This window comes from Peromyscus leucopus, chromosome 18, assembly GCF_004664715.2.
Source record: "Peromyscus leucopus breed LL Stock chromosome 18, UCI_PerLeu_2.1, whole genome shotgun sequence".
NCBI lineage: Eukaryota > Metazoa > Chordata > Mammalia > Rodentia > Cricetidae > Peromyscus > Peromyscus leucopus.
The window spans coordinates 7,253,044-7,271,728 of NC_051078.1; the positions used below are offsets into that span (position 1 = coordinate 7,253,044).

The following is an 18,685-nucleotide window of genomic DNA, read 5'->3' on the forward strand; positions in this document are numbered from 1 at the left end:
GTAGGGCAACCAGTTGTTCTGAACCAGTCTACTGGAGTTCGCTATAGAGAGGTTTTCGGACAGGGCTGACCATCTCTGGATGAGCTTCCCGGTTCTCATTCCTGCCACAGGCATCTTTACACCAGGCTGTAATTGTCACCCCTGTTGGAAATGTTTTCCTTTCAGTTATTTTCAGAAGTGCAATGTTTTCACTACCCTTAGCTGTGTGCCTTTCTCCTTTTTCGTTGTAACAGAGGCAGAGGGCCAGCCTGACCCATGACAGGGTGTTTTAGAGGATGTTTGAACAAACATGCCTATCTAAGACAGGATGGGTCTCCTTACTTCCAAAGACTGCTTTCAACACACTTGTATAACTGTGAGAGTTTAGTTTACAACACAGATGAGCAGTCGGGTTTGATTTGCTGTGGTTTGGTTTACAGTCTGGGGTTCTTTAGGGGTGGCTTAGGGCTTTCTTGGTCTGGTAAGACACCATGGCCAAAAGCAACTTGAGGAGGAACTCAAAAAAGGAACCAGGAGGCAAGAGCTGGAACAGAAGCCATGGAGAGATGCTGTTCTCCGACATGCCTGGCAAGGCTTGTTAAGCCTTCTCTCTTATGCTGTCTGTGACCACCTGCTCAGGGGTGGCTTTGTCCCCAGTAAACCGGGCCTGCCTACATCAGTCATGAATGCAATGCAGGTTTGCCTGTAGGCCAGTTTTCCTAGGCCCATTTTGATCATATGTGTAGATGTAACCAACCGTCTTATTAAATAAGAAACACAGAACCAATGTAAAAGAGAAAGCCAAGAGGTCAGAGCTAAAATCTCACCCTTCCTCCTGCGGTAGTCCTAGCTCTCCGAAAAAAAAAAGCTACTTCCTGTGTGTACGTCTTTTCATAGTCTTTTTGTTCTGCCTTCTCATTGGTTGTAAACTCAAACACGTGACTGCCTCGTCACTGTCTGAATGTACAGCCCCCTAGGTCTTAAAGGCATATGTCTCCAATGCTGGCTGTATCCCTGAACACACAGAGATCTATGGGATTAAAGGCGTGTGCCACCACCGCCATGTTCTTTCTATGGCTCTAATAGCTCTGACCCCCAGGCAACTTTATTTATTAACATACAATTAAAATCACATTTCAGTACAAATAGAATACCACCATACATATGGAAACCATTAACATTTATGTTAAACCATAAATTTTAGGGACCACTTAAAGAAATGTTAAATTTTATAAATATTAAGGAGTAAATATAATTTTACTTAAAACATTTAAATATATTTTAATTAGTATGGAAAGCAACCTAAAATCTGTTAGAAATCTGAAAATCTAAGAACCACTCAAAAGCTATTCAATTAAATTTTCCTGCTAAATACCAACATATAATTTGATGTTTTAACTTATACACACACAGTATATATATTTAAAATGTTCTATGCATATTAGTTGCTTTAGAACTTGCATGTATAATCCAGTTTTGAGTATCCAATTTCTTACACTTCACAAAACAGTCTTTTCCAGTTTTACCTCTAAAAGGTTTTCGTCTCTAAATTTTATATTGTTACTTTCTCTGCTTTGCAAAGACAAGCGCATTAGTGATCTTAAATGATTGGAAATGCATGGATAGCCAAGTCTGTGTTACCTTAAAATAAGAAATGTTAAAGTAAAATAATTGTGGAAGCCTTGGGTTCCTAAAGAAAACTACACCAATAAGTTAACTCTTACTTAACAACAACAACACAATGGAAGTTAATTATTTATTAACTGAGCTGCAGCTCTGGGTTGTGAGCGCACTGGTTTCTGACTATATTGCACGATTGTATTTTTTTCTGTTTCATTTAGGTGAAGTAATTTAAAGCATTTTGAAATAATTGCAGTTACATAACAAGAAAACTAAATTGGTTTTCTGGAATAGTAAAAATTGCCTTTTGTGAAAATAACAGAATTGAATTCATTCATTTTCATTATTACTAAATAATACTGATAAAAGGACATGTGAGAAGATACTTGGTGGAAAGAGGCTGAAAGCCGTTGATGGTTCTATGTTTCCATGGACAAGTAAAAAGTAAACACCAGAGGAATTTATCATCAACCGGTTGATATGTGTGACTGAAAGATAGATAATGCCAGTAATTCTTTTATGTTGTGACTGCTTTGCCTGCATGTTCATGTATGCATCACGAGTGCGCCTGGTACCTGCAGAGGGCAAAGGAAAGCACTAGATCCCCATGGAAAGAAAGTTATGCATGGTTGTGAACCCTCATGTAGATGTTAGGAACTGAGCCCAGGTCCTGCAAGACTAGCAAGTGTTTTTAACAGCTGAGCCATCATTCCATGCCAATAATTCTTACTCTTGCATTGTTTCCTGCGCTGTGTGATGCTCTTATAAATTGACAACTAAAACTACAAAGCATAAACTTAATCACATAATAAACTTACTACAACCAGTGTTGTAGTATTTTTACAGAATTCTGCAAGGAAAGAAGAAATATTCTGAGTAATACAATCGCCTATCACTTTTTTGGGAGGATATATATTAAGCATGTAAGTGACTGGTAATTGTTTCTGTTTTTCTACAACAGCTGTCTCAAGCACTTCTTTGAACATTTTTAGAGAAAAAACACCATTATAGAGCCAAAAGAATAAATAGATAAAGAACTAGGGCATAGACTTAACTGGGTTAAAATTAAGGACCTATTAGTAAACTTATCACACAATAATGTACCCATTTTATTTTAACAATTAAATTGTACTGGGATCTCTACATTTGTTACACTTTGCTTATTCACATAGTTCTTATAAAGAAGCAGCTATGGAATGGCTTTTGCTCAGACTTCTAATATGTAAGATGAGGGAACAACCAAACCAAAAATGTGCTGGAAATAACTTATAAAAGAAGCCAGAGTTTGAGCATGATAAGAACTGTGGATTTGGGTAATAAATTATCTTAAACTCTTTTGAGTACCTACTACCCCTTCTTGGCTAGTAGGAGACACACAGCAAAAAATGTTTCTGAATAGAAGTAATCACAAAGTAAAAACATTTAATACTTGAAGAGATTCAAGTTTTCCTTTAAGAACTTGTTTTAGAATAATTGGTAGAAATATAGAGAGTTTATGATTGGTGTTATTTTTTGTTTGGCTAACTTTGTCATTAGATTTCATAAAGTTAGGATGACTGTTTTGCTTTGGCAAAGTTAGCTACATTTTAGCTGTAGAACATTGTGGTGTTAGATTTTAATGTATGTTAACTATTTAGTTAATTCAACAAGAACAAGTTGATAAGTTATATTTTCCGCATGAGGAAGGTCAGCTTGGTACTGAACTATACACATTTAATTGAAATATCACATCGGACATAAAATTCAGACTCTACAAACACTGGAGTGTTGAATAAGGTTTATTCAAGCCACTTAAGCTAAATTGACATCTTACCAATCTGACTTTTCAAAGAGAAGAACGCGCTGCCTTATATTATGCCTAGTCTGCACTGACCGAAGTTAGTTTACTGCTAGGTAAGTGGTCTGATCTCGAGTCAGTCCATATGTAGTATTCCAAACATTCCCTTTCTCTTCTTCTGTAGAAAGCCATTAGAAAACGAAGAGTGTAATTTTCAAATTAGATCGTAAGTGAGAACTAAGTGTCACTGGTCACCTTCAGTAAACTAGTTGACTTATAAATAATGTGGCATTAACTCTTAATCTTAGCTAGGATGAGCTATGTGAAGTATGGTTCAGAAGTTAAGTCAGAAGACATGACTGTGTTCATTTATCAGTAGTTCCTTATCTGGTGTCTGCAAGCATCGCTCTTGCTCTAATTCCCTTGGTATTTAAGGAAAACATTTACCTATGTTTTTGTAGCAATGCATCCTAGACTTTTCATTAATTCCTTTTTCCTATGCATGTAGTAGGTACTAATTTGTTTCCTTTCTAATGTCATTTTCTCATGAACATAAGAAAATCCACCACATTAGAGAATAAACCTTGATTTCCTCCAATGCCTCTTTGAGTTTTTTTTTTTTTTTTTCTTTTTTTGTTTTCTTGTTTTGGTGTACTACCATCACCCCCTGCCTGCTTTCTAGACAGGTAGCTTTTTCCACAACTGTCCTTGGTACCGTTCACAATTTCATAAAGTCCCTATTTCCCTGAGGAGAACCATTCACTTGTAATGTGTGAGATTCTCCCTGGCTTCGCCAAGGCTGTGCAGCAGCTGTACTTAAGTCTTAAATGTATCAGTAATCCTCGGAATACAAAGACCTTCTTTCATCCATAACAGGCACCCAGAGTCGGGAAACGGTTCACAGATGCTGTATTAGTATCAGCTTTCTCTTAACATAAGCCGATGTTAATAGACATCTGTATTAAGACTTCTAATTTCATCTAAATTCCTGTTCTTCCTGAATATCATACATGACACCACATCAGTTTGAACCAGATATTTGTTCTCTGTTTTGCATACTTAAACATATACATTTCTTGTATTGGTTTTACCAGGCTCCATTCCAGGCTCGCAATTCCTCAGTCACTTTTCTCATCTGACTAGCACATCTCACAGATACCACCTGTCAAAGGTGTTTCCTAAGCAGTGCTGTTAGTATCCTGTTAGTCTTCAGAGTTTCTAGCCACCCACTCTGAGGCAGGGTTTCTCTGTGTAGCCCTGGCTGTCCTGGAACTTACTCTATAGATCAGGCTGGCCTCACAGAGATCCACCTGCCTCTGCCTCTCAGGTACTGGGATTAAAGGCCACTGCCTGGCTCAAAGAACTTCTTTTTATATGGGTTTTATCAGTTTATCGTAATACATTGAAATGTAAAATATTTATGAGTAATAGTATTTAACAATTATATTTTAACATCAGTAACATGTTTATAAAGTTAACTTTTAAAAATGAAGGCCTTCACCAAGTAGCATTAAAATACTTTTGCTAGGCAAACAAAAGAAAAACATACATAAAACCACAGAAACATTTAAAATAGAAAAAATAATATACAAGCAAAAGATCAATAAGACCAAAAAAAAAAAAAAAAAAGCCAAATGAGGCCAAAAAAAAGTCTACAAAAATACCATTATGTTCAATTTGTGTTGGCCATCTACTGCTGGGCATGGCACCTAACCTGAAGTGTGCCTAATGTACTCAGACTGTCTGGTTAAGTGCTGACAGCTACTGTCAGACTTCCGCTATGACGGATGGATGAAGTGCATGGGAGAATTCAGCTTTGAATAGGCAGGTAGTTGGAAGGAACTTCAGATGAATCAAAACTTGACACGGGATATTTGTTTCAAAAGATTGATTGCAAAATGGAGATCCGAAGAATATCAATGACTTGTAGCCTTACACTAAAATCTCTATTTAACTGTCCATAATGAATGGCCAATTGAAAAATATTCACTGAGTTATACAGACCTTCAGAACACTGATATGTTTCATAATGTAACTTTCTTGTAAACTCACATTTTAAAAAAAATCATTTTTTTGAGAAAAGTCTGAACTTAACATTGTGGTTAGAAAGTCAACAGCATTCACAGAGATTTTACTTGGAAGTTCAGATTTTGTCACCATTGGTAATATTTTCACTTGTCAGACTTCTTCTACCTGTTCTTCAGCAAGTGTCTCCTAGGTCTTCACAGCTCAGGAGCTACAAGTCATTCAGTTCTTTAACACAAATCAGAGAGAGATGCCGAGTGGCAAGTGACACTTGCAGTTCAGATTAGCGTTTTGACTTCCGAGTGGAGCGCATCTGCTGTCTGCGGCCTTCTGGTTGGACAGGCAGTATTTCTAAGAAGCGGAGTGTGCTGCAGACGTAGTTGGGAGTGCACATGATCTCCTCCACACCCGGACTGGGTTCCCAGCTCCTCCCTCTTCCGTCCTCCCTCTTCCATCCTCCCCCAGCTTCTTGTCACTCCAGTGTCCAGGGAGCCGACATGCTTGACTTCTGCTTCCCTCCACGGCACCTGCAGTCTCGTGCACATGCCTAGGCGTCATTAAAAATAAATTTTGAAGGGTTTTAAGAGTCAGGGTTTAGTACAGTTTTGGTGCGCTTTGTCAAGATGATGTTCTTAGGTGAAATTGTTTTCACTCTGAGATTGTAGTAGTTGCTCTTTGATCCATGTACATGTGCCAGTGGTTTGACCTAACGCTGACTGTGAATATCCAGAAAAAGCTACCAAATGACATTTTAATACTGTCTCAGTATTAAGAAAATAATTTTAACCTCACAGATGCCACAAAAGGGTCTCTGTCCTTGGTTCCCTGAATCCATGGACAATATTTTTTGACCTGCTTCTTAAATACAAACGTGTCGCCCTTGTTGAGTCCACTTTCTTAGTTTCACCCTTTATTGAATTCCCCCCTTTGTCAGCTTGATAGTTTCCTAATCTGTTCATTACTGTATTTCTCTCCTCCAGTAAGTAATCTTACTGGCATATAAATCTGTGTCGATGGCCCTTATTAAAATCTGCAATATGTTCCATCAGTTGGGTGAAATTCTGATTCCTTCATAGGATACAAAAGGCTGTTTATTATCATACATATCTTACTACAGTCTCTTCTTACCACTGTATACCTCCTGTTTCAGCCAGGGTCAATTGACTGTTCATTCTCCAAACACAATTGTTTCTACAGGCCCACACATTTGCATATACTGTTCTTTGTACCTTAAATATTGGTAACTCCTACATATACCTCTTACTGCATATCATCTTTTAAGCTACTTGCTGTCCCACTTAGAGAATTCTGTATTAGAAGTGTTGAAGCACTTAGTGCCGATGTCATTCTTCCCCACTAGACTGCAGACCTGCTTAGATCAGGAACTGTGTCTTCTTATACTCTCAGACGCCCTAAAAATGAAGCACATAAGACTTGTTTAATGCAGACTGAGCCGTTGAGTGAACTTCATAGAAATTACTGTGAAAATGCAAATTAACTCTATGATATTTTTTCCTTTTTTAATATAACCTGTAAGTTCAGTTACTCTTCAATAGTAAAAGCTCTAGACAGTTAGGAAATACATGTGTAAACATATGTCTCTGCTTGATTAAATGAAGTATATTTTTATTTTCATACTTTAACTGAAAGTAAAATAGAAGGGATTTCTGGAAAATTGTGCAGAATCAAGTTTTGAGAAATTAATATATTCAACTCATTGCTGCAACTCAAATTCTAACCCTATTAGATTTTCCCCCTATTTAAAAATTCTTATAGTGGCCAGTATAGTGGGATGTACTGTCCCTTCAACTCAGAACTTGGGAGGCAGAGACAGGCGGGTCTCTGAGCTCGAGGGCCGCCTAGTGGAGGCTCTGTATTGGGACCTCATCTCAAAAACAAATGGACTGTAATTGTCAAAAGAAAATGGTTCTTTATTAATGTTTGGAAAGTACTAGCAGCATTCAAGCTTTCAAGTGTGTCCTTGACTGTATGTGCTCTTAAAACTTAGCTGATTATATTTCTATTTTAGCTTAGTACAGTACAGTCCTGTGAAGAGGCTCCTGTTGGGAAGGTATCTGACTTCAGGAACCCATCAATATGCAGTTTTCAGTAGCAGAAAGAACCTTTTTCATAAAGAAAGGCAGTTCTTACTAGAATGTTTTTTAACATTTGAACTTTAGAAGTCTAATTTTTCTTATATTTAAGAAGTTTTATTGTCCAGCACTTATTTCATGTGTGTATATAAAGATTAAATACAAATTACTTGAAGTAAATTTTGTAGATTATATTGTCCTGCCTGTTGACCAAGTCACTGTTCGTTAGCACCCAAGTGGAGGAGATTAATTTTTAAAAGCCCATGCATCACTTTGGGCCTCATTTAGTTTACTGTGACTGAGTTGGCACGGCACAGCTTTCCCAGCCCCCAGCTAGATAGTCCATCAGAAATGTAATGCTTACAGAACTCGAGAAAAGTGAATCTTTGTCTCACCTTTATGTACTTTATTTCTTTGTAATAGATTTATTGATCTTTCTGTCCTCCTTTAACATACATTTACTATCTAAAAGCCAGGCATGGTAGAAATTTCCCCACCGTGAAAGATTCTGAATTAATGAAGTGTGTATCATATAGTCATATATATATGGTCTTCAGTTTTTCCAGAGACACTTTTGGCCAAATACTGTATTTTGGGATTATGTTTGGACTTTGCTTTTGTTCTTCTTTCCCCACTGACTTCAAGATTGATGAATGGTTCACTTCCTCCAGCCCTGTGTCAGTGCTGTGGGTAACTACAGTGTCCTGGGGCCTACTAAGGAGCGAAGGAGCCCCACTCCACTAAAAGTACAGAAAGTGATTGTGAGATACTAGTCATTGGTACCCTGAGAAAGAAGTGAATATATTGAGTTAGTGGATTTATAAGAATAATAGCAAGTTTTATAATTTCATAAATATTGTTTGAAAAAGTTCCCTTGGGTACTATTGTACTTCAAAGGAAAAATATATGGAAAATTGAAAACCAAATATGTATAATTATTTTGACCATAAAACCTGTTTTCCAGCATTCATTTATTACAAACATTGTCATCTGTTTCTTTTCTTTATTTCATAATTTCGTAATTCTTCATTTTTTATCTAATTTGACATTTTCATATTTTTAAAGGTCCCCAGGTGCATCCAATTTTTCAGCTTTACCAAAGATCTCTCCTTCATCTCTGTCAAATAATTATAACAACATCAACAGCAGAAAGTAAGCACTGCATCTTAAACTCTTTCTCTGACTGGTTGGCCCTGTTAAGGTTGCAAATTTAGGGTAAAAGTCTTCATGAATCAAAATGTGCTTTCTCTTAAATCACTGGTCAGTTCTTCCAAGAATCACTTCACTAGAAATAAAACACATTTTAAAAACTACTTGATTTAATACAGGATAGTATATAATAGCTGGCCGAGAAATAGAGCTTTCAGAATTTTATATTCTAAAATTCAGATTCTAATTATTGACATTTTCATAGGACTTTGTTACAACTCAAGTTGATAGGATGAACATAAATCTCCTGTGTCATCTTTGTCTGAGAGTCACCCATAATAAATTGTCCCACCCATGTGTCAGTGATTCTTAGCTGGAGAGCAGATCCTACAAAAAAAGCAATTTTTCTTAATGGTTTCTTTTCTCCATAATGCATGATATTTAAAATTATGTAGTTTGTGAAAATACGTGCTTAACTGCTTTTTTAAGAAGCGGAAAGTCAGCTCGGCCCTTCCTGTAACATCTGACTGTGGGTGTGCTGCCTGGACAGTCTCACTCCTGTGGGGTCTGCTCACCCTGCCACCTGCAGTGGGTTTCAGGGTGAAATCAGTCACCAGGCTTATGTGCCAAGCATTTTCCCTGCTGAACTATCTCACTGGCAAAACGAGCCATTTTTATCTTAGTGAAAAAGTAAAAAGAAAACCATTTTCATTGTAATTTGCTCAACCAGTATATGAGAACTTTTATCCAAATATGTTATCCATCTTTATTAATGGGTATGATATGTACCTTGTGGTTATGTGTTACTTTCACTGTTCAGATGGCTTACACATTAGTGCACTTCACAAATGGCATCTAATCTATAAATTCATAAATTTGAAAACACTAAAGCAGTTTTTTAAATAATCATAAATCATAATTACATTTATGAGTAATTACATTTATGAGTTTAATTTCCTTGTTAAAATCCTCATGTTTTGTAGGAACTTGGTAAAGTGACCCTGACACATCTAGATTTAAAATGATGATAATAGCTAAGATCATTTTAAAGGGAAAAATGATGAGAAAGGTTAGTTCTGTAACACACTACAAAAATAGAAACTGTAAACGGCACAGTTTCATCCAAGAGTACACATACAATCAGACAGCCCAGAATGTCTTTCTATGTAAAAGAATTTGATGTCATCACAAAGCATTCTAAGCAGTGAAAAATGTTTCAGTTATTCAAGAAATGCCATCCAAAAGATTGTCTAGCTTTCTGGATGGTTTTTCTTTAGAACTTTCAATCCAAGATTATTATCAAGCATTTAAAAGAAGGTAAAGAAATTAAGAAAAATAAAAACACTTTTTAAAAAAAAGATAGATATCAAATTCATAAAGGTTAGAGATTTCCTCAAACAGAAGACTAAATAATATAACTGGGTAATGAAAGGAATTGAGTATAAATATCATACATGTCAAGCTCCCCACTAATTAGTTTTGTAAGCTACAACCATAAAAAAATTAAACTACGATATCTATTCGTGTAAGGCTTTCTTCTGAGTAGCTGTAATAGTGACACATTTCTTTAGTAATAAGTTTCCCGATTCAGATCAAGCAAGCTTAAAACATATCTTCATTTCATAATTCATAAGAATTATATATATACTATATGTCAGTATTACACTGTAGTATAATAGTAAAGCATGAAGGTGTGACTATCCAGATGTTAAATTTCTTTCTCTTCCACATAAAAATATATAACAGCAGGAAGAGCTTCTCAAGAAAGAAATATTTTATAACCCAGTTTTTATTTTACATGTATTTTCATTCATCAAAATTACTTTTTGTAGGGGATCAAATTTTATGTTTGTACCAGTTGCATGCAGATGGCTCCCACATCTACTATAAAACTTATGCCCTTATATTCATTTTTAAAGCATTTTTAACATGTCTAACTAGTATTGACTATAGACTGTATTTTGACTGGAGTCATTGTGTTGGTATATGTGGTTTCTTGTTTCCCTGTTTTTGTCTTATTTTCTCCCTTCATATAAAAAAAAAAAAAAATCATAGTGTGCTCTAGTCTCAACCACTGAAAAGAGAAACTCCTGAGGGAAACTGGAGATTATTTTAGGGACTTACGGTAGGAACTCCCTCCTGAGGAACTGCTGTGAGCATTTGTGAGCTTGAAAGTAAGTCCTATGTATGTATGACTTCCCTTTCTGAGTAATGAACAGAAGTAATTTAGGGAGCTTTGTTTTGTTTCAATTTTTAAAACTTGAATTAATATATTTAAGTAATTATTTGACATAAGGTTTGTTTCTTCAGTTTCATTTGACTTGTGGAAATCAGTAGTAGGCAAAGACTAGACAGAAATAGTAGAGTTTCACTACAAGTCGGCCAACAAGATAGAGACCTCTCTAGGGAATGGAGTATCAAACTTCATGTATGTGGGCGTGGTCTACAGAATTAAATCGTCTATTAAAATTTGTGATTATACTGCAGACTTAATTATATATTAAGAACAGAAGATACACAGGATTATATGAAACATATTTATAATCCAAGACTAAAATTATTATAAACTGATACTTCACTATTTATTGTAACTGTGATAAAGTACACTCACAATTTAAGTTTAATAAAATGTTTTTATTTAAAAAAACTGTGGCCGGGCGGTGGTGGCGCACGCCTTTAATCCCAGCACTCGGGAGGCAGAGCCAGGCGGATCTCTGTGAGTTCGAGGCCAGCCTGGGCTACCAAGTGAGTTCCAGGAAGAGCGCAAAGCTACACAGAGAAACCCTGTCTCGAAAAACCAAAAAAAAAGAAAAACAAAAAACAAAAAAACTGTGAAGTCTGTTTTTAGAATACTGTTCATTTACCCTGTACAGTAATGTTACTTCTTAGGTCATAAAATATTTTTGCCTCAATTACAATTAATGAACATTTTTTAAATATGCTAATTTTTAACTGTTAATGGTTTCATTGCCTTTATTTTTCTGCCTTATTGTATTTGATAATATTACTAATGTCGCTATTAAAGCTATTTTAATGATCTAGGTTTTAACATTCCTTATCAAAGTAGGTGTTTTGTTAATTTGTCAGTTTCTTTTGAAATTAAAATGATACCTTGTATGAGATTAAGTCATAGCAATAACCGTAGACTTTGTGATCTTCTAGAACTTGCCATCTGTTTTTGCTGAGTGAGCAAGGTGAACACGTTTTTGTTAACTGTGAAGTGAGCGTGATTAAATATATGTTTATGATGTCAGACACCAATACTAATTGGAAAGTCAATCGGAAAGTTAAAAAGTCAGATGTACAAAACTTTCTATTTTCACATATCACCATTAAAGAGGATTTACAATACAGTATTAACTCAGTACAGTATTAAAATTCCTACTAATGCTTCTGTAAACTTAATCTTTCCAAATAGTATTTAAAGATGATGGCTACCTTCCAATCGTTAGCAAAAAAGAGAAGCAGAAGCTTCCATGGGGCCTAGGAAAGCTTTTCAAGTCTGCAAGTATTCTGTTGGGTGTGCAGACAGCTGCTAGCTTCTCTACTGACCAGGACAAGTCCTCTGTGCAGTTCAAATACATAATACGGATCAGCATTGTGCATGTAGACTGTCTTAGTCTTTGGGTAAGCATTATACTGATCCTGCATTTAAACCAAAGTGTAGACACCTGAAGAGATTCAGGTTTTTTTAAACAACCAGAAAACTGCTTTGCAGATAAGGTTTTCCCATTTCAGAGTAAGTAAAAAGTCTAGTGCGTTTTGAAACAATCTGTTTTACTTTTAGCATAAGACCTTGGTTTTCCTTCATGTTTGTTCTAATGAATTAAAAACACTCCAGTATCTATTTATGTTACATGTAAGGAAAGACAGCTGAATATATATTTCAGAGATAAGCATGTAAATTTGCTTTAATTGGAGCCGGGTGGTGGTGGCGCACGCCTTTAATCCCAGCACTTGGGAGGCAGAGCCAGGCGGATCTTTGTGAGTTCGAGGCCAGCCTGGGCTACCAAGTGAGTTCCAGGAAGGGCGCAAAGCTACACAGAGAAATCCTGTCTCAAAAAACCAAAAAAAAAAAAAAAAAAAAAAAAAAATTTGCTTTAATTGGTGTGCGTGCATGTGTGTGTGTGTGTGTGTGTACATGCATGCACATGAGCACTCATGAGTATGTAGTAAGGGTACTTTGATCTTTTGCTCTGGCTACTTAAATTTCACAGCCAGGGTGTATCTGTTTTTTCTACTCTATAATGTGTAGAAATGTCTAAGAAATACAGGCCTTTTAAAAACTGTATAGGAGGAGCCGGGCGGTGGTGGCGCACGCCTTTAATCCCAGCACTCGGGAGGCAGAGCCAGGCGGATCTCTCTGAGTTCGAGGCCAGCCTGGGCTACCAAGTGAGTCCCAGGAAAGGCGCAAAGCTACACAGAGAAACCCTGTCTCGAAAGACAAAAAACAAAAAACAAAAAAAAAAAAAAAAAAAAAAAAAAACTGTATAGGAGATCTTGATTTTAATTACATTCTGAATGATGATACATTAAATTCCTAACAGGTACCTGGTAAGTTTTTACTTACTAGGACTATAAAACAAAAGAAAATATAAGTTAGATGGCTAGTAATTTAAAAAAGAAACTTGAATTCTGTTTATCTATTTGTAATTAAATTCAAAGTAAAAACCCTAAGTCCAGTGTTTGTGAGTTTTATTTCATCAAGGTTCTATTTCTCTGGGCCTTGATATTTTCATTTAATCTTAGAGTGGATTCTTTTTTGGAAAGTCAGGGAGTTGGTATTTTTGTTGTTGCTAAGAGGGGGGTGTACTTTTTTTTAAGCGCTAAAAATAGTCATAGTCTGATCAAACACACTTATGAGAAATCTAAAGGCGAGTTTTATGGGATTGTATTAGAGTGGAAGAGAAAACAAGAGGGTAACCAAGCTGAAAGTCTCAGCTTCAGCTGTGGGGATGGAACTGGATAAGGGGAGAAATGTGCTTGTCTGAGTTAGAGGTCAGTCTGCAAATGAGCTGTAAGAGGTATGGAGTCCTTCCAGAAAAAATGAGGTTTCCTGACTGCTGGCGCAGATGTGCTTAGGAGTTAGGATAGTACCAAAAGAGAGAGAGAATATGACAGGTCAGGAGAGCGGACAGGCTTGGCCGTGAAGATCTATAAGCAACCGCATCAAAGCATGTCCTCCGGTGTCCATAGGACTGTCTGCTTAGAGAAGAGAATCATGTCAGCACGTCTTCAGACACAATAGCTTTCCTGAGGCATGGCCTTGCTCTTTAAGGGGTAGGAAGGGGGCAATGACTTCTGTAATCCTGTAGCCTTCATTACACAATGGCTGTCACCCTTCCATTACATGCTAGCCTGTAACACAGTTCCTCATGGTGTATTGACCCCCCAACCCTAAAATTATTTTCATTGCTATTTCATGCCTGTAATTTTGCTACTGTTATGGATCGTAATGTAAATATTTTTTGGAAATAGAGGTTTGTCAAAGGGATCATGACCCATGGGTTGAGAACCATTGTTCAGAATGTTGTCTCCACTCAGGGACAGAGATAAAATTCAGATCACATTCTGTTGACCAAATTCACTAACAAAGTCGATTTCAAAATAAGTAAAGAAAAAGATTTTAAATAAAAATAGCTATCCTTTACAAGGAAGAAACTTTCCTATAATGTGCCTCAGCCAAGCTCTAAGTGGTGTTCCTAAACCTAAAGACAAGAATATAATAATGTATTACCATGAAAGTGCTGCAGAGGCTGACCTTGAGTAAAAGGGTCTGTCCTTGATGACCCCTGGGCCTCTTGATGTCTGACAAGCTCCCTAACAGTTGTGTCTACTCTTGGGCTGTTTTATGTTTCCTGTTGTCTGTTTGGTATGGTGTGCATATGTTTACTAAAAACCTTTGTAGAATAAGCAATGCTGTAGTTATGTAAACCATTCTAATCTAGTGGGAGTGTAATGTATAGAATAACAAAATGGAATATTTGAAATTATGGGGAAATTAAATATCAGGAATCAGTTATAGCCAATCAGTATTATTTGAGTTACTGATTTATTGTGTTTATTTGTAAAACTACATTTTATTTTATACCATCATTTACTTTTATCCCATGACCTTGATTTGCATCCAGGTTCATCCTAATGAATAAAAAGGACTGAAAATATGATTTTTTTAACTGTTTCCAAAGTACTCTTATAAATATTCTTATAAAATAGCTACCCTATAAAAATTAAGAATTCATCTTCCTCATAAACTTATATAAAAATAACAGATTTAACTTATTAACTTCTTAAATTCTAAAATTATTCTGATTTCCTAAATTATAGATTATAGAGGTTTTTTTAACATTTATTATACTGGTCATTTTTTTTTTTTTTTTTTTTTTTAGTTTAAAAAGTTAAAGTGCAATATTGCAGCAGCTAGAAGAAAAGGCAAGTGGTACTGCTTGGATCTCTTAGCACACGCTCCTTTCTGATTCCTGATGAGCGGCCGTTCTCTGCATTTCAGTACTGGATTTTGCTAGTCTAGCTTAGAAGCTGTAAATAGAATCTTGAGCGCATCTCAACAGTGATATCACAGTGGCCTTGGGCCTCGCAGTGTTCACCTGTAACTAAAGCCCAATTCTCTGGGTCCTGAAGCTCTCACTCCTACCATAGAAGACAAACTTAAAGAGACATTAATGAGATGATTTATTGCTGCGGGTGGTGTTTAAAATCTGAATGTTTTAATTTTGATGGAGCACTGCAGAGTGGAGCAAGCCATGACACTGCTCCCGTTAATCCAGGGTAGAACTACAGGACAGTGGGTTTTAGTGAGTGATGTGGCTCTTGATATGGTGCTTTGTTGCTTGGATAAAGAATGCCTTAATTAGTAAAGAGGTTACTTTGAAAGTGGTATCTCAAAATGTACCGGTGGAGTGTTCAGTAAAATATACTTAATGACTAACCACATATTTCATGCATGTGCTTAAAGTGCTCTTTATTGTGATATAATTGGCTACATTTTTATAATTTTTTCTTCCAGTGTGAAAAACTCAAATTACTGTCTCCCATCATACACTGCTTATAAGAACTATGATTATTCAGAACCTGGAAGAAACAATGAACAGCCAGGCCTCTGTGGCTTAAGTAACTTGGGAAATACGTGTTTCATGAATTCAGCTATTCAGGTAGGTCTTTCCTAACAGAATGAAACTCGCGTTTCATGGGATTCATTCTACAAAAAGAGTAGAGTTGTTCTGTCTTTATTGTTTTCATAGGTAAGAACATTACATGTTTTGACAGTTTGTAATTCATGGGCTATTTAAGCGTGCCCCTGTGGCTCATGCTGCTCATAGTAGGATGATATCCTGCCTCCCAGTTAGGTAGCATGGTTCATTGCTGTAGTCAGACTGAATGGTACTTCATGCAAGACATACAATTCCAAGCAGGAAATTTAAATTCCCAAAGTAGAAGCAGATAGTGGCCTCTCTCCTTTAATCAGTAGAGTTCTGTTGCTTTAAAGGATACATTCTTAAAACTTTAATGAAGGCTTGACATTTAAAAATAGAGAAACTCATTCTTCCTTTTCCATACATGTTTTAACTCCTTTCTCATCAAGAACTTTTGGCTTGGGTGTATGAGAAAGAGATGATTACTGCCTCCTTGTCCATTTCTTTCCATGGAACTTTACTTTTCTTTCTCTTACGTTCTGTTTATTATTCTTCATATTTGTTAAATATGTCTTTAATCTGAAGTAATGAAGTATATATTGAAGTAACTATCATATATATAAATTAGAGCAGGTTACTTCATTCCTGTTTTTGGTTGGTTGGTTGGTTGGTTGGTTTTTTTGAGGCAGGGTTTCACTGTGTAGCCATGGGTGTCCTGAACCTCACTCTGTAGACTAAGCTGTCCCCGAACCCATGGAGGACTGCTTGCCTCTGCCTCCCTAGTGCTGGAGTTAAAGGCATGTGCCATCACCTGCTGGCACTTAATTCTCTCTCTCTTTTTTTTTTGTTTTTTTTTTTTGTTTTGTTTTTTTTCGAGACAGGGTTTCTCTATGTAGCTTTGCGCCTTTCCTGGAACTCACTTGGTAGCCCAGGCTGGCCTCCAACTCACAGAGATCCGCCTGCCTCTGCCTCCCGAGTGCTGGGATTAAAGGCGTGCGCCACCACCGCCCGGCTAATTCTCTTTTTATAAATAAAATTTTTGTGTTTTAAAAGCCCAAAGAATGGGGAGACTATTCTTGATATTTTAACTTAATGACATTTTGTATTTTCTGTGAATTATTAATTTTGAATCTATTATTTTTTGTTCCTGTTTTAAAATTCAATCTCCTCTACACAGGAGGTAACTTATCCAAAGATAAGTACAACATATGGACTGGTGAAAATACAAGTCTTTGAGAGGAAATGACGACACTTTGCCACCTAGTATTTTAAGTGTCTATAAAGTACCTTGTCATTGATCCAACTGAATCATAACTTAACCTTTTTTTGGGGGCGGGGGGGGGGGTTAGCTTCTTGGCCAGTTAAGTTCAGCTGAACTCTCTAGACCAGGGATCAGGGAATATAGTCAGTGGCTGACTTAGTGGAGCCATTCGAGAAGTTGTCTGTCTGTCAAGCAGAGGCTGACTTCAGGCTTAGGAAACTCTTCCTGAGTCCTGTGCGTGAGCGAGTGCTAGGCCGAGAGGCAAGCCTTTGCACCTGCAAACTAAATCTGAGGATGGCTGCCTTGGTCAGCTAGAACTGGGTTGATTTAGTTCTTCTTCTGTTCACCTGATAGCAATTAATTGGTAAACCTCGATTGTTTCTTTTAACATAGTTCAGTCTGACCATGAAGATGATAGTTTGTAATCTTTCAATAGTGATCATAAAGATCTTCGATGATAATTTCAGTAACAACTGTGTGAATGGTGGATATTATTTCATACTTGTATCACATTTTAATTGAAAACTATACTTTCTCCAAAACAAAGCTCTCTAAAATAAGCTAAAAAGCGGTGGGGGGGGGGATCATGTTATTTTCTTTATTCTCATGAGTATTGGTGTTTTGCCTGCTTGTATGTCTGTGTATCATGTGCCTGCCTGGTGCCCACTAGAAAAAGGCATCATATCCCTTAGGACTGGAAGAGCGGCCAGTGATTTCACTGAACCATGTCTCCAGCCCCAATTACTGTATTTTATTTTTTAATATGAAGGCAGAATCTCGAAGGTAGGCCTTCAGTGTGTCCTTTTCAGAGTTCCTCAGCTTTTTGTTTTGTTTTTTGTTTTTTTTTTTTTTTCATTGTAAAATTGAAGCCCACTCATGAGCTTCCAAACATTTTAACATTCCTACTAATGATGAATTTTAATATCCTACAGAAGAAGTGTGTGAAAATTACACTTTGTTATGAGAATGGGTTATCTTTAGCAGGGACACACTTGATCACCAATGCCAAACAACAGTCTGCTCCAAATTACTAAGTTCAGTGACTCGGGCCCTTCTACAAAACCTGGAAAGCAGCTGTTAGCCAGGGACAGCCCTTTGCATCGGAGGCATCCCCTCTAGACACTGAGTGGGAGTGTTTTCACTTTGTCCTATCTTTGCATTGGAGCAAAAGAGAAGTCTGCTCTTTTAGAGACAGGATGGTGAGGAAGGAGAACCTGGCATCCCAGACAGGTGATCTTAGGAAGCACTGGATCTGCAGTATAGTTGTGAGAATTTAATATTTACAACTGGAGAAAAAATGGTTCTAACGGGGTGTCCCACAGCGTGTGGCTTTACTAATGGGTTTCTTGTCATGAAGACATGGCTTCACCTCAGCTGAGGAAAAAGAGGATAACTGTCTGTTCTTCACTCTTTCTGTTAATGGAAAACTACTCTAGAATCAGTGTTTTTATTAACTGATACAGACTTAAATGTTTGGTCTGTTCTTAACTCATGTCATAATATGACAGTGATCCATGGTTATAGCTCGTAGAGACATTATTTTAAGGAATCACAAATGAGTGCATCAGATTCTAAAATACAGACTTTGTGCATTACACCAGCCAACATGATCAGCACTGATTTCCAAGTC

At 36.8% G+C, this 18,685-nt stretch overlaps 1 protein-coding gene across 6 annotated transcripts in view; it reads left to right on the forward strand.

Moving 5' to 3' along the window:
* Usp15 (ubiquitin specific peptidase 15) overlaps positions 1-18,685 on the forward strand; it is a 99,642-nt gene that overhangs the window by 44,794 nt on the left and 36,163 nt on the right. For 3 of the 6 annotated variants that reach the window (XR_003734525.2, XM_028869579.2, XM_037196728.1), the window contains exons 7-8: positions 8,560-8,646; positions 15,668-15,812. Coding sequence is in view for 5 of the 6 variants with exons in the window: in XM_028869579.2 (XP_028725412.1) it covers positions 8,560-8,646; positions 15,668-15,812 (232 nt within the window). In the remaining variant the exon portion in view is untranslated. Of the gene's footprint in view, positions 1-8,559; positions 8,647-15,667; positions 15,813-18,685 lie in introns of those variants that run through there. The other 3 variants (XM_028869580.2, XM_037196726.1, XM_037196729.1) reach the window with 2 other exon arrangements.